At 44.6% G+C, this 22674-nt stretch overlaps 1 protein-coding gene across 1 annotated transcript in view; it reads right to left on the reverse strand.

Annotated features, from left to right (window-relative positions):
- DENND6A (DENN domain containing 6A) overlaps nucleotides 1-22674 on the reverse strand; it is a 252677-nt gene that overhangs the window by 152016 nt on the left and 77987 nt on the right. The window contains exons 7-9 of the mRNA XM_085624672.1: nucleotides 17861-17940; nucleotides 3730-3792; nucleotides 341-396 (exon numbers count right to left, since the gene is read on the reverse strand). Coding sequence (XP_085480798.1) covers nucleotides 341-396; nucleotides 3730-3792; nucleotides 17861-17940 — 199 coding nt within the window. The remainder of the gene's footprint in view (nucleotides 1-340; nucleotides 397-3729; nucleotides 3793-17860; nucleotides 17941-22674) is intronic.

Consider the following 22674-nt stretch of genomic DNA (forward strand, 5'->3'; position numbering starts at 1 on the left):
GTAGGACTTAAACTAAAAGTCACCTGTTTACGTTACAAAACACACAATTTAATTTTTTTAAATAACTATATTATGCAATCACTTGTATAGGATTATCTTGCTTGTTTTTAAGTAGTTAAGATTAACAATGTTGATATGAAAGTAACATTAGTATTCTTCTTTAAAGCAAAATCAAACCAGAAGAGACGAGGACAGAAAATGTTTTTTCCATATGACAAATTTACAAATTGCACGGATGACTGATACTTTACAACTTTCATTTGTGCTGCTGTTCTCCAGAGTAACATTCTGAAGAAAAAACATTGCTCACAAACATGGAATTAGTTGATAAACCTCTTACCTAAAAAGATCTACTTCATGAACGGTCGGCAAAGTAATAGATATTAGAGCATCTGTCTGAGAAAAGAAAATCAAAAGTAGGTGACAAGGAGAACTATTTTTGAACCCTCATTCACTTAATCATTTTAATATACATATAAGGAGTGAATAAATACATAAACTAGTCTTCTCAAAAGTGAACGCGATTTACACATTCCAATGTGGTACTGCAAAATGAAAAACAGGTGTAGCACCGTCCATTCCCCAATTTTCATGAAGCATTCTTCAAATACCTTTTCATTTTGTTCTGCAAGGATTTTAGGCTATTAATTGCACTTTGATGGATATTTCATATTTAGTCAAATAGAAACAAAAATATTTAATCAAGCAAAGGAATGTCAAGTGGGATATCTTTAACACTAAGGTTTTCAAGTTTGATCATCTTAAAAGTGGGACTAAGGATGGCTTCCACTGATTATGTTACAATGCATTAATAAGTTATGTTTGAGTGGGGGCATAGATTAGCACAAAATGGGAGATATGTAGAACAGAAAATTGGCTGCTCCCATTGTCCTGCTAACACATGCTTTAAAAGCTGTAGAGTGCAGGGACCATACATATACCCCAAATGTCATTCAATGATCGAAGATGTGTCCTGAAAGGTGGGGCGATAATGTAGATTTGATAAGAGCGGCCCTGCATGGTAACTATGGTGACCTGGTGCAGAGTCCGTGTGTGTCAGCAAGTTGCACTCCGGTTCGATAACTTAAGGTAACAGGATTTGCGACAGATGGGAGAGTAAAACAAAATACGAGGAGAACACTACTCAAGATAGATAACTAATTATCATAGTCGGGGCAGAGCTTGCCTGGCTCAAAGGTGGCTGCAGCTTAGCATAGCTCTAAGAGCCCACTAACATATCTTTAATAATCCTGCTTCCCCAGGCGATAATTTCTTGACTTTGCCCCCTGCCTGGGAGTGTGGACTCCCTGGAGAGACGGTCGCTGCTGAAACTGCGACTGAAATCAATGGTGAGAGAGCTAACATACTGCACATGCTTCAGGAAGCACAGTATGTCTGCTAAAATGAATCTGTCAGGGGATATAACAGTGCACCCTGTGGTCAATGAGAATACACACACAGCAGGAGGGGCAGGATCCTAAGCCCTGTCTCAGCTTCTGATAGGGCTTGAATACAAGCACCGTCTGCAGCAGTGAGAGAAAGCTTGAGGCAGATCATCTTCATGCCCTGTCTGTAATCAAAAGACACACAGTTGATGGACGGAATGCAGAGCAAACCAAACAATCACCCCCAGTCAATAGATCTAGGTTAAATCCATTGTTCTTTTGCTCACTATGCCACCCCAGTTTGGACCCGGCCATATGGAAATCAGTCTTGACCCTGTGCCTCATTGGAACAGTCTAGCCCGAACTGCCAAGCCAGGTCCTACCTGGACCGGAAACAAGCATCCGGGGACCGGTTTCGGGGCATCACCTCTCATTAGCAAGGCTGGCTTGAATCCAGTGGCACAGTGAGCCCGGTACCCACGTCTGGGCATATCCGGCGCACTTAGGGTGAGAAAGCAAAAGACACACAGATGATGGACGGAATGCAGAGCAAATCAAACATTCACGCCCAGTCAATAGATCTGGGTTAAATCCATCGGTCTTTTGCTCACCATGCCACCCCAGTTTGGACCCAGCCATATGCTAATCAGGCTTGACCCTGTGCCTCATGGGAACAGTCCAACTCGAACTGCCAAGACCGGTCCTCCCTAGAACGGAAACCAGTATCCTGGGACCGGTTTCGTGGCATCACCCCTCATCAGCCAGGCGAGCTTGAATCAAGTGGCACAGTGTCTGTCATTGCTCTGTGCATTTGTGTGTGTGTGTGTGAAACTGAATGTGTATGTGTGTGCCTGGGTGAGTAAGAATCAGTGAGAGTGAGTGCTTGGGAGAGTGGGTGGATCAGAGTGAAAATAAGTATGAGTGAGAATCAGTAATTGTGAGAGAGAGAGAGGTAGTGAGTGAGATGGGGTGAGTGTGGGAGGGAGTAGGAGTTAGTTACAATGAACTAAGTGAAGGAGAGAGAGGAAGCGTGAAAGAGTGAGATTGAGTATGGGTTTGAATGTTTTCAAGTGTTTGAATGAGAATCACTGATTGAGAGCAAGAATGAGTTCTAGTGAGGGTGTTTGTATGTGTGAGGCTTGGCAATCTGTGAGTGAGTGTCCAAGTGTATATGAGTGTTTTTGAGTTAGAGTGAGCAGGTTTAAATGACAGTGAGAAAGTGAGCTTGATTGCAAATGACAGAAAGGATACGGGGCATTGAAAGGGTGAGTGATGAAGGTAGAGTGAATGAGGTAGGGCGACTATTAGTGAGTTAGAATGAGTGAATGAGGGGAGTTCGAGAGAGGAAGTGTGAAAGTGCCAGAGTATGTCTGAGCGATTGAGAACCTATGAGTGAAAGTGAGAGGGTGAGACAGTGTGAGTATATTTGTGTGCATGAGTGGCAGCGAGTACGAGAGTATAAGAGAGTGACCGAGAGTGAATGGAAGTGAGTTGGAATGAGCAAGTGAGCATATGCGTCAATGTTGCAAGTCTGCTGCTGGTCATGGAATACTGGGGTAACTCTTGGAATAAGGGTCCAGCCATTGAAAAAATGCCTGTACTGAGATATTGGAGGCAATTCCTGGCCTAAGGGAGTTCAATCATGGCATATGCTGAGAGGAGAGGACCCAATGACAATATGCAGGCATTACATACTAGAGACATTTTTGACATATGGAGCACCCATGCTATATGAACAACATGAATGTAGAAACATCTGATCCTCACACGTTGTATGGGACTCTTGCCATAAAGGGGGTACCTGTCACAAAATGATGACAATGCCACACTGGAGTTAATTATTACCATACAGGGTCACACCTACCAAATATTTTGGTCACGCCTTGCAAATGTTTTGAGGGGAAAAAAGGGCTAACTCCTTGGAGGCTTTAGGCTTCATTACTACACTATGAAAGTACTGAAATATTTAATTGGAGACTTTTCAGAATCTAGAACTTCACACGCACCTGAAATTGTGCTTAAATATTTGTACCCATTTTTTTGTCATAAAATTCTTGGGACAAACACCCCCGACTGAACCCTCCACAGAAAAAAAGTTGGAACTGCAATCAGGAGCTATAAAGGAGACTCTGGTTGCAAGGTAGACAAATATTTTTCGCTGCCTCACCTCAAAAATCATTTACAAAGCTGCTTAATTTGGGAGCAACAGACGGGTCAAGAAATACTACAATTTACTCTCATTATTTTCACAAGATTCCTAAACTACAACACAGTGCCCCCTCAAACCAAAAGCTACAGCCACAGATATTTCCAATGATGTGTAAAGTGTTCGTTTTACTCTTACCTGCTGTGTTTCTTCTACTACCTGCGTTGTGCCAGGCTTATCAAGGCGAGTCGGAATCCGCACCTGACAAATAAAACAAAATTGTAATAACTTCAAAACAAGGGAAAGGAAAATGCTACTTACCAGTATGCATCTGTTCTTGGCATGTAGAGCTGCAGAATGACATACTTGTGCATAGATCGCCATCTGGTCTTGGGCTTGGATGTTTGCAGTTTGATGTTGTCTTGGAAGAAGTCTTTGTAGTCACTAGATAGGTGACTCCTCCCTTGGACTACAGTGCGCATAGGCATCGACTCTATCCTCAGATTGTTTGTCGCCATGAAGGGAAATGATGGAGTTTGTAAGAAACAGAAAGATGGCTATGTGTAATGTATCCAAGTAAGATAACATTGGAACAGATAGAGGTACCGGGGAGGCGGGTGGGCGTATGCCATTCTGCAGCTCTACATGCCAAGAACAGATGCAAACTGGTAAGTAGCATTTTCCGTTCGAGGCATATGAGCTGCAGAATACATACTAGTGCATAGACTGTATAGCAGTGGTCTCCTTTAGCAGTGGTTACCTGTATCTGTTGCAGTGGTCTGAAAAAGTGTTTTAAGAACAGCCTGGCCTACAGAAGCCTGTTGTTTTGACTGCACGTCTACATAGTAGTGTTTGGTGAAGGTGTGTGCCGTAGACCATGTTGCTGCTTTACAAATGTCATCTAAGGGAATGTTCCCTAAGAATGCCATGGAAGTCCCTAGTTTGCGTGTTGAGTGCGCTCTAGGGGGAATTGTTAATGTGCGTTTTGCTTTCTGGTAGCATATTTGAATACATTTGACTATCCACCTGGGAATTCCAGTTTTGGAGATGAGGTTTCCTTTATGAGGTGGTGAGAAAGCTACAAACAGTTAGTTTGTTTTCCTAAACGGTTTAGTCCTGTCAATGTAATAAAGTATAGCTCTTTTGACATCTAGTGTGTGAAGAGCTCTCTCTGCTACAGAATCTGGTTTTGGGAAGAAAACGGGCAATTCTACAGATTGATTTAGATGGAAAGCAGAAATTACTTTGGGAAGGAATTTCGGATTTGTTCTAAGAACCACCTTGTTATGATGCATTTGTAAGAATGGTTCTTGTATGGTTAAAGCCTGGATCTCACTTACTCTTCTGAGAGAAGTGATTGAGATTAGGAAGGCTACTTTCCATGTAAGGAACTGCAATTCGCATTTGTGTAAAGGTTCAAATGGGGGACCCATGAGCCTAGTAGGGACAATGTTTAAATTCCACACTGGAGAGGGTGGGAGGATTGTAGGTGGAATTATCCTTTTAAGGCCTTCCATGAACGCTTTGATAGTAGGCAACCTAAATAATGACAAATGTCTGTTTAGTAGGTATGGTGCACGGGCAGCAAGATGTAGTCTTATGGATGTATATGCTAGATTACATTTTGTAGATGCAGTAAGTAACAAATAATGTTTTGAATTGAAGCATCTAGTGAGTCAGTTTAGTTGTTATTGCAGTAAATGACAAATCTTTTACATTTGGCTGCATAGCAAGCTCAAGTAGTAGGGTGTTTAGCTTCTTTAAGAATGTTCATACAATCTAGCGGTAGGTTGAAGTAACCGAACTCTAGGACTCCAGGAGCCATATTGCCAGGTTCAGTTGAGCTGGATCTGGATGCCTTATCTCTCCATGGTTCTGTGTAAGAAGCTTTGGGGCGAGTTGTAGTTTTTGGTGTGGAACTACAGAGAGTTCCAGGAGTGTTGTGAACCATGGTTGCCGGGCCCATGTTGGAGCAGCTAGGATCATTTTGAGAGACTGTTGTTTGAGCTTGCGTACTACTAATGGAATGAGTGGGAGTGGTGGAAAAACGTATGCAAATCTGCCTGACATTTTCATCCATATCGCATTGCCCTTGGACAGTGAGTGTGGATACCTGGTGGCGAAGGTTGGGCATTTTGTGTTTGCGTGTGGCGAACAAATCTATGTCTGGGTGGCCCCACGTCTTAAAAAATAGATGAAGAACTTGTGGATGAAGTTCTCATTCGTGTATCTGCTGTTTCTGATGACTGAGCAGATCCGCAATCTGATTGCGTACGCCTGGAAGGTGTTCTGCTAAAAGGTGTATCCTTTGTGGGATGGCTCATCTCCATATGTTTTGCGCTAGTTGAGAAAGCTGCAATGAGTGCGGCTGTCCACCAACACCAGATCTGACAGTTGACCTCAAGCCTGGTTCCACTGATGTGCTAAGCATTCTTGTAAAGGGCGCATCTAAAGTCTTGCATGAGGTACTATGAAAATGCAAGAGGCCATCATTCCTATGAGCTGCATAAATACTCGAACTGGCAGTGAGTGTTGGGGCTGAAATTTTATTATGAGGGTCTGTATACTGGCTATCCTGACTGGATTGGGGTATGAAAGGGCTTTGGGAGGGTCTATAGTGGCCCCTAGATACTGATGTTTGTGGGACGGCTGGAGATGTGATTTGGTGAGGTTTATCGTGAACCCCCAGTTGTGAAGCAGGTGAATTGTTCGGCAAGTGTGGTGAACACACAGACTGTATGACTTGGCTTTTATTAGCCAGTCATCTAGGTATGGAAACACTTGAATTTGTTGTCTTCGCAAGTGGACAGCTACTGTCGTCAGACATTTTGTGAAGACTCTGGGTGCTGTGGTTACGCCGAATGGGAGTACTTTGAATTGATAGTGTTGACCGTCCACTGCAAACTGTAGATATTTCCAGTGAGCAGGGTGTATAGGAATATGGAAGTAGGCGTCCTTGAGATCTAGAGTGGCAAGGAAGTCGCCTTGTTGGAGCAGTGGGAGGACCTGTTGAAGAGTGATCATGTGAAAATAATCTGATTGCATGCAGACATTTGAGTGGTCTGAGGTCCAGTATTGGTCTGAGAGTACCGTCTTTCTTTGGGATGAGAAAGTAAAGGGAGTAAACACCTGTGCCTTGATGCTGGAGGGGAACTGGTTCTATTGCATGCTTCTGAAAAAGTGATAGAACTTCTTGTTTGAGGAGCATTAGATGTTCCTTGGACATTGGACGTTGTTTGGGTGGTATAGTTGGGGGAGTTACGGTAAGTTACAGGCAGTAACCATACTGGATAATTTGTCTTACCCACTTGTTTGTAGTGATGGAGTTCCAGACAGGTAGGAACTGTGATAGTCTTCATCCGACCAGAGTGGAATGGTCTGGAGGGAGCGGTGGAAGTCATTGCTTGGTAGAAGGGGAGGTTCGGTTGTTGTTACCCGACCTCTCCCTTTGTTATTATTTCCTCTGTCCCCCCCCTAAAATATCCCTTGTTGGGGGATGTTTGTGTAGGAGTCTTGTAGGAGGAGGAAGTAGTGTCTGCTGCATCGAGGGCACATTTGATGGATACATTTGTAATTACCTTGCCCTCCTGGACCAGATCGTTATCTTCAAGCTCATCATAGTGATCCCTGTCATATCTGGCAAGTAGGGCTTGCGCGTTAGCTATCCTCCAGTGATTGGCTGCTTGGGAGGCAACTCGTTTACCTGATGCATCCAGCAGTTTAGACTTTATCTGATGGTGGTGCATCACCAGAGATTTGGGAATTGGCACGTTTTCTTGCACTGGACACTACCAAAGAATCTAAGGGGAGTTGTCCTTTGATGTATACTGGATCTTATGGGGCAGGCTTATATTTTTTATCAATCGGAGGATTGAGAATCCTGGCCTTGACAGGGTCTTTAAATATGTCTGGTGCATGTTTAATGACACCTTTGAGCATTGTCAATGTGTGTATTGCTTTTTACGACTGAGCAAAAGTGTACAGTAGGAAGTCTTCCTCCATGGGGTTGGAATGTAGTTCCACACCATGATATTGCACAGCCCTATTTATGAGCTGACTAAATCCTATCCTGTCATCTGGGGGGGATGGCTTAGATGGGTATGGTTCTGGATCAGGAAGGTCTGGAAGATCTGTGGAATCATTGTAATCGTCCCATGTATCCTGTGGTGGGGTAGTATCATCATCATCAGGGTCATCTAAGGGATCCTTACCGTGTCCACCCCCATCCCCAAAATCATCCTCATCCTGTGGTGGTAAGGGTGAGCATGGAGAAAGTTTAGGAGAGTGTATAGGAGAGTTTATAGGAGACAAAGATTTAGTAGGAAGAATAGGAGAAGAGGGTCTTAGGGGTGAATTTGGAAAGTCTCTCTTCTTCACAGGTACCTCAGGTGGGTGTTGGGTATCAGATTTCCTCTTCTTTGTTGGAAGACTGACAATATGACCTGTTTTAGGGTCCACATGTAATGTCTTTTGTTTCGGATCGACAGGATCTGGCCGAAACAGTTCTTCCTGCTTGCCTCCTTTCGGTGCCGATTTTTTTCGGTTCCCAGTGTGGCTTTGATTTAGTCTCTGCAGCCCTAGGAGGAGTCTTGTGCTCCTTTGGCTTTGAAGTTCGTGCTGCGTCGGAACATTTCTTCGGATCCGAATATTTTCGGTGCTTTTCCCGTTCCGAGGCCTTCTGGTCTTTCAGTACCGAAAGGTTCGATGCCGAGGCCTTTTTGGACGTAATGGAGATGGGTTACCCGATTTCGGTACCGAAGGTGTTTTCTGGGTACTGATATGCAGCTTGCTCGGTACCGAGCTGCCGGAAGGCTTTACCTTTGTTTTCGGAGCCGGGCCCGGAGGCGAGACTTCTGAAGTTTTCTTTCGGTCTCGACTAGGGCCTTCAGGCGAAGTTTTGACCGGAGCCTTCTGTTTTTTGGGTGTGGCATGGGCAGGGACAGGGACGTTTGTAATCACTTGTTGACCTGGAGTGATGTGGTCATCGGATTCGTCAGCTTCGGAGACGAAGTCAAGCTCCTCCGAATCCTCTGCCTCAGGAACGTAGGGGCCTTCATCGAAAATGTCTTCTGGCACCGGTGCAGCCTGTTGCACCATAACGTGTCGTCGAGCCCGGCGATCAAGGATGTTTTTCTTGGATCGAAAAGAGGTGCAGGCTTGGCAATCCTTTTCTTCGTGTTCTGGCGATAGACAAAGGTTGCAGACCTTGTGGTAGTCACTGTGTGGAAATTTAGCTCCACACTGGGGGCATTTTTTAAATGGAGTCCTTTCCATTAGCCGTAGGCCCCAATGGCGTCGACAGGCCCAGCGGCCCACGTTGACGACTGGAATTGAGGATTTGGGAGTTAGCGCATCGAAGGCACGCAAACGAAACTCTATTGTCAAGTGGTAATGGTTGCGCGTCGAAAAAGGTTTGGAAACACGGTACAGGAGCACAGCAAGTCACATCCGAACCCAATGGCGGAAAAAAACAATCTGAGGATGGAGTCGATTCCCATGCGCACTGTAGTTCAAGGGAGGAGTTACCTATCTAGTGACTACAAAGACTTCTTCCAAGACAACAACAAACTGCAAACATCCGAGCCCAACACCAGATGGCGATCTATGCACGAGTATGTATTCTGCAGCTCATATGCCTCGAACATATATTTTTACATTTCCATAATTCCCCTGCTGTGTGTCTATCCTGCGTTTCTAGCCATATTTGTTTAAAACCATGAACTGGGATAGCTAACCACTGCCTCACACTTTTACAGGTAAACATAGACGTTGCACAAATATGATAGCGAACGCCAAGGCAATATATGTTGGATCTGTAGACCTAAGTAAGGCTGAGACAGATCACTTTTCAGAAAGAGTTATTTTCTCTGTCTCTCTTTCCTGTTGACTGAACTCATACCTACAATGACCTCATTCACCTACGACTGAAGCAGCACGACATCCTATGAGTAAAACAAAAACTGGAAATATGAACGTAGTACAGATGAAATCTATTACAATGATTCAACTATTCTGTATTATTAGCGTCCTCAAAGCCCCCACTTGCTTCATGAAATTAAATGACCATTACTTCACAAATCAGTATCAGGCAACACTTAAGGTCACCCAACTGAACTGCAATCGACTAGCACTTTAAGCAACTAAGGCGACTCAAATGCACAGTGATCAAGTGAGTCACCACCTTTTAGGGCAGAGGATATCCACCTAAAGTGCTCTCATTTAAAAAATGTGCCTTTGAGCTTATGGCAATTATAGCTCTAACACTTGTATTCTGAACTGAGACAACACTTTTGAGAGCCACCATATTACCACAATTATATTTCATCAGAAGAGTTTCAAAATATCTATTGCAATGCACATTGCACACTGCTTACCATATATGCAAGGTATGTACATTCACACATTTAATACTAAGGTGCAGAAAAACCGACATGAGAATAACACTGGTCGGAAGGGCTCTTCTATGCACAAATCTGTGCTGTGGGGTGGCCCGGGTGGGCATCAGGCACCCTACTTTAAAATATAAAAAGCCAGCTCCAGTGGGAGCAGGGATCTGGTAGGCCGTGGGGTTCCAGCGGGTCCCACCCCGCAGACCATTTTAAAAAAGAAAACAGTGGGTGTCCTGGGTGGGACCAGGGCACCCAGAAAAGGCAAATGCTACTTACCAGTATGCATCTGTTCTTGGCATGTAGAGCTGCAGATCTACACACTGTGCATAGATCGCCATCTGGTGTTGGGCCCGGTTGTTTGCAGTTGTTTTTCTTCTTGGAAAGTCTTTGGAAGTCACGAGGTATGCGACTCCTCCTTTGGATCGTATTGCGCATGGGCTTCGGTTCCATCCTCAGATTGTTCTTCGCCAGCAGGGAAATGATGGAGCGTAGTGATAAGCAGTGAAGATGCCCATGTGTGCTGTATCTAAATAAGATAAACTGGAACAGATGAAGGTAGCCGGGGAGGCGGGTCGGCGTGTGTAGATCTGCAGCGCTACATGCCAAGAACAGATGCATACTGGTAAGTAGCATTTGCCGTTCGAGGCATATGAGCTGCAGATTACACACTGTGCATAGATAATATAGCAGTACTCGCTCCTAGCGGCGACCACCAGTATCTGTTGCAGTGGTTTGAAAATGTTTTGAGTACAGCCTGGCCCACACTAGCTTGTTGCTTAGTATGCACATCTACACGATAGTGTTTAGTGAAAGTGTGCGGTGTAGACCATGTAGCTGCCTTGCAGATATCATCTAAGGGGATGTTCCCTAAGAATGCCATGGAAGCCCCTATTTTACGTGTAGAGTGGGATTAGGGGGGGGAACAGATAGCGTGCGTTTTGCTTTGTGGTAGCAAATCTGTATGCATTTAACAATCCACCTAGCTATCCCAGATTTGGAGATGGGGTTGCCTTTGTGTGGCGGTGAGAAAGACACGAACAGCTGTTTGGTCTTACGAAAGGTTTGTGTTCTCTCGATGTAGTAGAGTGAGGCTTGTTTGACATCTAGTGTGTGGAGAGCTCTTTCTGCAATGGTTTGTGGCTGCGAGAAGAATACGGGCAGTTCCACAGATTGGTTTAGGTGAAAGGGAGAAATGACTTTAGGGAGGAATTCTGGATTAGTGCGGAGAACAACCTTGTTATGGTGCATTTGCAGAAAGGGTGAGTGCTTGTATCTCACTGACCCTTCTGAGGGAAGTAATGGCTACAAGGAAAGCAGTTTTCCATGTTAGGAATTGAAGTTCACATTTGTGTAGAGGTTCAAAGGGAGGCCCCATTAGTTTTGTGAGAACGATGTTTAGGTTCCACACAGGTGAGGGTGGCACCCTGGGGGGAATTATTCTTTTGAGGCCTTCCATGAAGGGTTTTATGGCAGGTACTCTAAAGAGTGATAGATGTTGTCTGTTTTGTAGATAAGCTGCTATGGCCGCCAGGTGCAGTCTAATAGACGTGTAGGCTAGGTTGCATCTTTGTAGGTGAAGTAAATAGCCTATGATGTGTTGACTGGACACATCTAGGGGATTGAGGTTATTGTTGTGACAATAGATCACAAAACGTTTCCATTTGGCTGCGTACCAAGCTCTAGTGGTAGGCCGTCTAGCTTCTCTAATGACTTTCATACAGTCAGGGGGAAGATTAAGATAACCGAATTCTAGGATTTCAGGAGCCAGATCGCAAGGTTGAGCTGCACTGGGTCCAGGTGCCTGATCTCACCATGGTTCTGGGTTAGGAGGTGTGGAGAGAGGTGTAACTTTTGGTGTGGTACTACAGAGATTTCCAGCACTGTGGTGTACCACGGTTGTCTGGCCCAAGTTGGAGCTACTAGGATGAGAGTGAGGAAGTGTTGCTGTAGTTTGCGTACCACTAATGGAATGAGTGGGAGAGGCGGAAAAGCGTACGCAAATCTGCCTGACCAGTTCATCCATATCGCATTGCCTTTGGACAATGGGTGTGGATACCTGGCGTCGAAGTTTGGGCATTTTGTGTTTTCGTGGGTGGCGAAGAGGTCTATCTGTGGATGCCCCCACATTTGAAAGTAGGGCTGAAGAACTTGTGGGTGGAGTTCCCACTTGTGGATCTGTTGTGTTTGTCTGCTCAGCAGACGGCCTTAGTGTTTTGGACTCCTGGGACATGTTGGGCTAGGAGAAAGATGTTTTGGGTTATGGCCCATCTCCATATGCTCTGTGCTAGCTGAGAGAGCTGCGGAGAGTGTGTGCCGCCTTGTTTCTGTATATAGTACATGGCTGTCATGTCTGTGCGGACTAGGACGGTCTTGCCTGAGACATGTGTTTGAAAAGCCTTTAGGGCTAAGAATATGGCTAGTAACTCCAGATGGTTGATGTGGAGTAGCTTTTGTTGAGGTGTCCACCTGCCCTGCATGGTGTGATGTAGTAGATGAGCTCCCCAGCCGGAGAGCGATGCGTCCGCCGTCAGTACTATCTGAGGAATCGGGTCCAGTAATGGTCGCCCTTTCGAAAGGCTTTTGGTGGTCCACCACTGCAGAGAGCAATGGGCACAACCGTCTACCAACACCAGATCTGTCAATTGACCCTGGGCCTGGTTCCATTGGCGTGCTAAGCACTCTTGGAGAGGACGCATTTGGAGTCTTGCGTAAGGTACTATGAGTATGCAAGAGGCCATCATTCCTATAAGTTGCATGAACACTCGAGCTGGAAGAAAGTGTTCTGGTTGAAATTTGGCGCGTAGGGCCTGAATGCTTGCTATCCTGGCAGGACTGGCATAGGCTAGCGCTTTTGAGGTGTTTATGGTGGCACCGAGGTATTGTTTTATGTGGGACGGTTGCAGATGGGACTTTGCATGGTTTACTGTGAAGCCCAGTTTGTGAAGTAGTAAGATAGTGGCGTGAGTGTGTTGTACACACTGGTTGTATGAGCTGGCTTGTATGAGACAGTCGTCTAGGTATGGGAAGACGTGGATGTGTTGTCTTCGTAGGTGTGCTAGGCACTTGGTAAACACCCGTGGTGCTGTTGTGACTTTGAATTGATAGTGTTGACCGTCCACTACAAATCTGAGAAATTTCCTGTGAGCCTCGTGAACAGGAATGTGGAAATAGGCGTCCTTGAGGTCTAGGGTGGCAAGGAAGTCGTTTTGGGAGAGCAGGGGAAGTACCTGCTGGAGTGTGACCATGTGGAAATGGTCTAAGTGTATATAGTGATTTAGGGGTCTAAGGTCCAGGATGGGCCTTAGAGTATCGTCCCTTTTTGGTATGAGAAAATATAGGGAATAAACTCCCATATTTTGTTGGTGGGCAGGAACTAGTTCTATTGCACTCTTTTGTAGGAGGGAGATTACCTTCTGCTTTAGAAGTGACAAATGTTCCTGTGACATTGGGCGTTGTTTGGGTGGAATGTTTGGGGGGTAGATGTTAGTTCGAGGCAGTAGCCTGACCGAATTATTTGAGATACCCATTTGTATGAGGTGATGATAGTCCAGACAGGAAGGAAATTGTGGAGTCTGCCCCCGACAGGGGTGGGATGGTCTGGGGGGAGTGGAGGGAAGTCATTGGGCAGGGGTGGAGGTAGAGCGTGAGGTGTTAGTTTTGCCTCTGCCTTTATTGTTGTTACCCCTGTAGCCGACTCTCTGGTAACCCCTAGTGAAGGTGGATTGGGTAGGGGCTTTATAGGAAGCGGAGGCGCTGTCAGAGGAGTAGCCTCTGGAGGTGCTTCGAAAGGAAGACCGTCGAAAGGAGCGCCTGGGAGGGTGCGACTGTAGGGCTCCCATAGACTTCGACATATCAGTGTCCTTTTTCATTTTTTCCAGGGCAAAGTCAACGTTTGGGCCAAATAGATGCTCCTGGTCATAGGGGTGGTTGAGAATAGAAGCCTGCACCTCGGGTTTGAAACCCGAAATTCGTAGCCAGGCATGCCTACGGAGGAGGACGCTGGTGTTAATTGCCCTGGAGGCGGTGTCAGCTACATCGAGGGCGCAGCGAATGGAGGTGTTGGTGATGGTTTTACCCTCCTGGATTAGTTCATTGGCTCTATTCTTGTATTTGTCAGGGAGGTGTTGAATTATGGCTTCTAGTTCGTCATAATGTGCCCTGTCATATCTTGCCAAAAGCGCTTGGGTGTTTGCAATGCGCCATATGTTGGCAGCCTGGGATGCAGTTCACTTGCCAGAGGCGTCGAGGAGTTTGGACTTCTTATCAGGTGGTGGTGCGTCGCCTGATGCCTGGGAGTTTGCGCGCTTCCTTGCAGTGGAGACTACTAGAGAGTCTAGTGGCGTGGGCCCTCTGATGTAGGTGGGGTCTGTAGGGGCGGCCTTATACTTCTTCTCGATTCGAGGGTTGGTGACCCTGGTCCTAACCGGGTCTTTAAATACCTCGGGCGCGTGCTTGATAACCCCTTTAAGCATAGGCAGAATGGAAGGGCTCTGTGTGTAGAGTCAAAGGTATTGAGGAGGAAGTTCTCTTGCACGGGGTCTGTATGGAGATCAACTCCGTGGTAGTGTGCGGCCCTATGGAGCAGTTGGTTAAACCCCATGGTGTCTTCGTGGGGGGGGGGGGGGGGCGGTCTTGAAGGGTAAATGTCGTCCTGCGGGACGTTAGGGACGTCTGGGATGTTGTAGTCGTCCCATGGGTCTGGGGAGCCTGCAGGAGTGGGGTCCCCTGTGGGTTGGTCATGGGGTCCGTCCCCTGTGTCGTCATAGACATCGTCATCATCCTCATCCGGAGAGGGTGTGGGGGAATGATGCGGTGGGGGGAGGAAAGGGAGGAGGTGGAGGAGGAGGGGGTGAAGGAAGTCTCAAAGGGGAGGTACCAAAGTCTCTTCTCTTCGGAGGTGGAGCTGGGGCAGACTTGTCCAGCGGTCTCTTTTTGATGCTGAGCATCAAATGTCCAGTTTTAGGGTCTTTGACAAGTGTTTTTTGTAGTGGATCGGGCCGAAATAGTTTGTCTGTGAGGGGCCGATCCGTCGGCGCCGAAGGTGGCGGAGCCGTAGGTTTTTTAGTCTTGGAGTCGGCATCGGTTCGGTGTTTTGAACTGTGTTGCTTAGGAATGTCCGGTTGCTTCCTCGGTTCCGAGATGACTTTCGGCTTCGAGGTATGGGCGTCGAGGGCTTTTGATTTTTTGCTCGGTTCCGGGGATGGTGTCGGTAATGAGGAGCTAGTGCTTGTCTTTGACGCCGAGTGCTTCGGTGTGGAGCTCGGCGCGGAGACGGCCATTTTCTTTTTCGGTCTCGGTGCGGGGGAGTGTTTCTCGGCACCGACGGCAGGCTGGCTCGAGCCCGAGCTGCCAGAAGGCTTGATGGGCTTCTTTACCGGGCCCGAAAGCGAGGTATGTGAAGTAGTGTCTTTGGTCGTGCCTAGGCCAGAGGGCGAAGGCGTGACCGAAGCCTTTTTTGATGCAGTCTAGGGTGTGGGGTGGGGATCGATGTTAGTACTCATGTCCCTCTGTGCCGGAGTGATGTCCTCGACATTTGAGTCGTCGGCTTCGGAGACGCTGACGAGACCCTCTTCGGTGTGCTGGTCTTCGGGAACATCGACGCCTTCTCAGAAGATGCCATCGGGGATTGCTGTGGACGAGTGTGCCATGGTTCTCCTCGCCCTTCGGTCCCAATGGTCTTTTTCAACCAGAAGGACTTGCAAGCCGGACAGTCTCGTGCCTCGTGTTCTGGGGAGAGGCAGAGGTTGCACACCTCATGGAGATTGGTGTGGGGAAACTTTGACCCACATCGAGGACACTTCTTAAATGGAGTCCTTCCCATCAGCCAGGACCGGAGCTCAGGTAGGCCCGAAGGTCTTCGTCGACGACCGGAATCGAAAACTTTGAACGGTGAGAGTCACGTCGAGTGTGGAGATCGTGATCGAAACAATACCGCAGGAGGGGAAGGATTGTGCGCCGATCATAAGAACTGAAGACGGTTCGGAACCGGAGCGCAAAGATCACATCCGAGCCCGATGGCGGAAAAAAACAATCTGAGGATGGAGCCGAAGCCCATGTGCAATACGATCCAAAGGAGGAGTCGCATACCTCGTGACTTTCCAAGAAGAAAAACAACTGCAAACATCCGGGTCCAACACCAGATGGCGATCTATGCACAGTGTGTAACCTGCAGCTCATAAGCCTCGAACATAGATTTTTAAAAAAGGACAAAAAAGTGGTTAATAAACGAGCGTGCATAGCTGCTCATTTATTATGGACTGCCCATTCAAGAGCGCCCCATAATGTCCCGTGAGGGCTATTTAAATTTAATTTTTTTCGTGTTGTCCATAGAAAAGGGGTGGGGGTTGCAGGGAGATCTGCAGCCCCACCCCCCAGCAACATTAGAAAAAAAATAAGTCTCCTGGGTCATTGTATCTCTGACTGCAGGGGAACTTATCATCATTTATTTTAAAGCATTTTCCAGGCCAGAGTTTGTGATCCACAGCCGGGAATGCAGTGCCATCTAGGGGCTGGATTTATGGCTGCATATTATGTGGCCTGAAGATGTAGAAAAATGACGCAAGGCCCTCTTGAGGTTGTTTTTATAATGATATTATCTTTGGGATGAAAAATATTGAAAGAAAGTTGGTGATAAAATATTACGTTATGTTAAAAAAAAAAAAAAAACTAGAAGTTTACTGAAAAAAGACAAATGTTAAAGTGACATTATAGTTAGGTAAAGATGCAAGTTAAAACAAGCTGTTTTAAATGTACAAAACCACTGAAATTCACTAGTTATAGTTATTTCAATTAACAATAACACGTGCCTTAAGGTAACTGTAACTTGCACCCTCGCCATGCACTCCTAATGCGCTCATATATTTCATCTACTACGACATCATTGATAATATCACTGCAACATTTGCAATGGAATTATTGATGAGAAAACGGTGCATGGCAAGGAGCAAGTTCTAGTTACTGAGTGTTAAAATATGTTTTTCTTATTTTAAAACACAATTTTCTGCACAAAGAATGTCTTTTGTAAATTGGAGGTTTAGAGCAATGCCCTCTCCTAAAAGGTATCCTTGTGCCACCCTTTTTAATGCAAAAAGGTAATGTGCCAACAAGGGATTTCGTTTGTGTAAATTATATCTTTTTGGATTTTAGAAAATTCATTTAGAAATGAGTTCAGAACAGATACTCAACAATGTATTAATTGGCTGAATTAATCAAATATGAAAAATACACACACGGGGTAGCTATTTCGTGAAAAAATCACAGATCTTTTTATATATTCAATCAATAAAAAGGAGTACAAGTAGACAATTAAATGTGCAGTGTAACATGAAAAGAGACAAAAGTGAATGTTATCCACATTTCATGACACAAAACATCAAATCCAACAGAGAATACAGAGATCTATCTCGTGTTAAGAGAGCAGTCAACTGTACATAAATGTTATGGATATAGATGATAAAGTCGACGTTTCGGTCTGTGGTGGTGTCAATCCGTCAGACCATCTTCAGGACAGTAGAGATTTCTAAAAAAGACTCCTGTATAAACATAGTGTCAATTAGTTACAACAAAGTAAACATAATTGTTCTCTTCTTATTAATACAAAGAGAGAGAGAAGATAGCCCGTGTGTGAAGAGCACTCATTTTAACTTTTTATCGTGAGGAAATACCCCAAGATCCAACAATATCTACAGCATACAGATGTCTGTATAATTGAGGTAAAGGAGTAGAAGCATGCTATAGTAAAAATAGCTGGCTAAAGTCTGACATTTAATACATTGCTTACTTAAGATTGACACCACCACAGACCGAAACGTCGACTTTATCATCTATATCCATAACATTTATGTACAATTTGTGATGTCTAAACAGCAAATTTATGCCATTTAGCAGTGATCTTTTCCTGTCATGATGATGATTTTAAAAATAAATGTGCTGACCATTACCTTCATCACAACTCCCATAATAGGCAAGCTTAGCGTTTTCCCTGGAGATGGTGGTGGCCAGCGATCAATGTCGTAACAAGCTGAAAAATTGAATTGGAAAATGGTAAACATGCTTTTTTCATCACTGGGGTTCGGAATATCATTATGAGCTTCTCAATATTACCCACAAAAAAACGGAAAATCACACCAAATTCTTTGTTTGTTGTTACATACCATCTGTTTCTGAAGGTGAACAGATGGTAGGTTTGTATTGAGGAACAACTACGCATGCATAATTAGTAAGTGCTATGTAGAAAAACAACACCAATTAAGTTGCAGCCTGCTTAGCTCCATGCTAGACCCTACAATAACAGCTTGAATTAAGGATCTTTGACTGCGAAACGAGATGGCGAGAGACTGCCAAGATGACTTGGCGGCATATCTTTGAAGCATTTTTATTACTACATCAAACTTTTTGAGCTCACCTTAAATTGCACATTCTACCATTTAGCTGACCTCTTTATCCTATGTCAAGACAAATATAAAACAAATAATTGTTTGAGCACTGCTCCTTGCCATCCGTAAGGTGATAGCACAAAACTAAAATTCACACTTGGAAAGTCACCATATTGAAATTCCCAGATTGACTTCGAAAAAATCCATCCACAGGCCATGATAAAACAAAATCACTATATCACTGAACAAAGGTATATTTTTTAAAACAAAAGCTTAAACATAATCCTGCAGTATTCACCATAACTGAAAATTGGTTCCACTTGTAGGAGAACCTAAGACACAACCTAAAATTCGCCATGATCCTCAACATGTATTGCTTTTTTTCCAGTGCTGCCCCCATCCTACAACTAGTTCACTTGCCCTTCAAGTCTAATTATCTCCATCATTCATCCACGATTCTTCCCGTAGCACAATCTTATTGCACAACCCATAAAGAACAGTACATAAGATCAACATTCTGCCACAAAGGGTAATTTTATCAAGCGTTCACCTTAATAAAACATTTAATGAGCATGAAGTAAGCTCAGAATCATTACAGTTTGAACCAGGTACTGAAATAGGCAGTTTATTAAGAAAATCCATTCATAAAGAGAAGGGTGATTCAAAATAAATGAAAAAAGGAAATGACCAGTTCAGGAAAGAAACAGAATAAAATGCAATTGCAGATCATTTTGTTTTGTTTGTTTAACTTTATTTCGGCTTTTATAGCCTTAAAAGCAGAAGTACAGAAGGATAAGACAAGGCATAAATACTTGCATAACCATAATCAGCAAGAAAAATTTTAAAAATTTAGGCATAGCAGAAAAAAGAATCAATAGGTTATGACCATTAATGAGCTACCGCAGTTAAAAACATAAATATAATCATTAATTTAACTAAAAGCCAGATACTAAAAACAGTTAGGACTGCGAGAATCAGTGCATTAGTAATTCTAAACAATTTAGAAGTAAATATTAAGACACATCTATACATTACAGTTTATGACCAGACCGTTTCCTAATAAGGTACACACTAAATAGGAATCTACTTATACCAAATACCATAAGTTGCAAAGTATTGGACTTAAATATGCGCTCTGCCTCTTTGTAGGATCTAACCCCCAGGTTTTTACATAGGGGTTTGATCCAACGATCTCTCGGTTTTTTATAAGCCGGGAAAAAGAAGAGTAGATGGGCATCATCTTCCTTTGCTCCTCGAGTGCAAAGAGTGCATAAGTCCGTACCATTTTTATCCCCCATCTGCAGATCATTTAAGAAATGCTAATGGAGCATAAGTACATTTTTTTAGGACCAGAGACGAGAGTTGTAAATCCCTCTCCAGGAAAGCGGATCATTGGAAGTGAGTTAAGGGTCTTCCTCGGCAGCACACAAGGAGACTCTCAGCACTGCTCACCTACTAACAGGCTGTTTGTTTCTGCAATCGGAACAAAGTGTCAGGACTTTTGTGAGGGCAGAAAGTGCACCAATGTTTGACAGTCCAGTGTCATGAAATATTGCTCTCAAGCACATGGACCTCTCTACCTTCTAAAAGAGGTCCTAGGGAGCCGGAGGGGGCAGACTTCTTTCATAGGTGTAGTGCAGTTGCAAGGCACAGTCTTTCTGAGTGAATAACCAGCCTGTCCCTGGTTAGCTAGGTCCTCTGGCATGGAGTGGGCCTTCTCACAAGGCCCCTAGATACCATTTAAAACAATTTTGATTTTAATAGTTTTGATTTCAGTATATAAAAAGGGAAAGTAAACAGACACTTTTCTGATGCCAATGTGTTAAAGATACTTAGTTTTAATAATGCAGAGGTGCCTGGTGAAACTTCTTTTATAGTGGTGCTATTGTGTTAATTTATACAAATCGCAGCACAGACAACAGAATTATAATCTAAATAGCATCTTCACAAGTACACATTGAGCAAAAACTATGTTTGGTACTTTTGGTATGGAGTGCTTGTGTCCTTCACTCAGTTTTTCAATCTTAAGTAGATCAATATAATTTTGTTTATACCCAAACCACATCCTCCTATACTTGAACATTCCCTCACTATCTTAATTATTCGTTCCAAGTGCAAGGAAACCTGCAGTAACAAGAAGCAAACCTATTCAGTGCCACTGAAGAGTTGAGTGACCTTGGCCAGGAGCTGATATGTAAGGACTTAACCCTTTAGATTTTTTTCACATAAGTAAGCATGGTAAAATATGACCAAATCTGCAACTTAAGTTTAAGTGCTCAGTGACATCAAAAGTCTTCGCGCCATTATGGGAGGCAGTGAATGTTGGATCTGCTTTATTCAACTTATGAAGATGTGAAAGGAACCTCCGAAGTGTATGGGTTCTGAATCAGTTCTTAATAAACATGGTCTGAGTGACGCATGACAGTAGTGAAACAATTTTGGCCAAGATCCCTCTCTGTAAAAATTATCGCTGAATAGGGCCTGAAATACAAAGAAGCACATTATATAAGCATAAACTCCTGTCATGTAATTTTACAGGTGCCTTCTGATATCATGCATCTGTAATAAGAAAATATTGGTGCGTGGCTGCTCATATACACACTGAGTTGAAAGAAGGGAGTCGGAAAAAAACCTCCTACATCTATCCTTGAACAGACTGTTTTCATGTCGCTATCACATGATCCTCAAACTCTGAGGGAAGAAGTCTATCATTCGCTTAACGATGGCGAGTGGTCTCACAGCTCTCCCACGGCTTATACTGTCTGAAGTTGCAGAGTACTGAGCTGGGCTGCAGCTGAAAGCAGATATAGCATAGGTCAGTTAACAGCAGGCTCCTACTTTAAAGATGCAATGAATGCACCACATGTAAAAGAATAAAATAAGTAAGCCATGGAATAGTTCCAGAGAAAGACATTGCTAGGAATCCGAGGAGACCTGAAGATATCGAGCTACTCTAAGATTTTTGGAGCTATGACTTAGACATAAAACAAAAGTGGGGGAAGGGGAACTTGCGGTCCCATCAATTGAGACTGGAATAGAAACTGGATTAGTGCATAGACTTTAAAAGAATTGCATACATAGCTGGGGGTCATGGCAACAAATCAAAGGGGGCCTGTAGTACATATTCTGGTTCGAGACCTGAAAGGATTGTGGCAGCTTTCTCAGCAACCTCAGCTATCTCTCTACTGATGAAGGATAATATCCAGAAACACATGTGTCTAGAAATTCACGGCACTAACCTGCACCAACTTTGGTGAAACACTTCAGCAAAATTTCAAGTAAGCATTAAAAGTGAACTGCATTTACCATAATGCTAAGGGGTGAACTGTGCTGGGAGGTGAAGCAGTGTGCTCCCATACCCCTTCATGTTGTTTATTGCTCCCAGTACCCCATCCCAAAAGGAGGTAAGTTTAAAAGATTGCTGTAATATGTGCGTGAGTGTACCTGTCTGCCCGCAGTGCCGCCATCATACGCTATCTTTAGTCGTGTTCCCTTGAGCAACCCTGATGGGTAAAGTCCAGTAGTGAGCAATTTTCAGGAACATTTCTTTGCTGGAGGTGTCGAGAGCTGGGGCTCCAGCCTGATGGAAAATATCACTCCATTCCTTGTCTGCAAAGGTGTGTTCGCACTCTGTCTCCCATCGACATCGCGCAGTGGATTTCAATGGAGTCTGTGGGGTGACACGAAAGGTATAGATGTCAGATAGAACCCGTTTGACCGAGAAGCTGGTGATGAGCCACTTCTCAGATGGCGTAAGAGCCTGAATAGCACGAGGTCCGAGCTAGGGTTGTGTCACCCACTGGCAGATGGTAACATATTGCCAGTAAGCTGTGGAAGGGAGTCCAAACGCCATTTGGAACTGTGGGAAATCCAGGAGGCCATCTGCAACGTACAGATCTCTTGTAATGCAGCAAAAGCAGACCCGCTATGTGCCGATGGGAAATCCGGATTCCCTAAATTTGGCGTCTACAGAGACAGAGGGGTGGACAGGCCTTGTCATAGTTGCACAGTGGCCCAAACGCCCAGTGGCACGGAAGGCCATGGAGATGTACACTCCCGGGGGTCGGTGGACCTACACAACCAGGGCACCTTCCAAATCAGAATGCCGGCCACCGCCTGGTCAATAAAGCGCCAGTGTTTTTCAGTGCTGAGCCACGACCACTACACCATATATCTCAGCTGCACAGCCTGACATTAACGAAGCAAGTCAGAGACCTCCAACCCACCCGCTGCCTGTGGACGATATGCCTAGGGTTTAGCCATCCGTGCCTTTTTGTTGTCCCATATAAAGTCCCTCATGAGGGATTGCAGCTTGTTTAGCACAATAGGGGTAGGCTGAAGTGGCAATGTCTGCATTATGTAAAGAGCTTTAGGTAAGA

This window comes from Triturus cristatus, chromosome 9 (assembly GCF_964204655.1).
Source record: "Triturus cristatus chromosome 9, aTriCri1.1, whole genome shotgun sequence".
NCBI classification, from domain to species: Eukaryota; Metazoa; Chordata; class Amphibia; order Caudata; family Salamandridae; genus Triturus; species Triturus cristatus.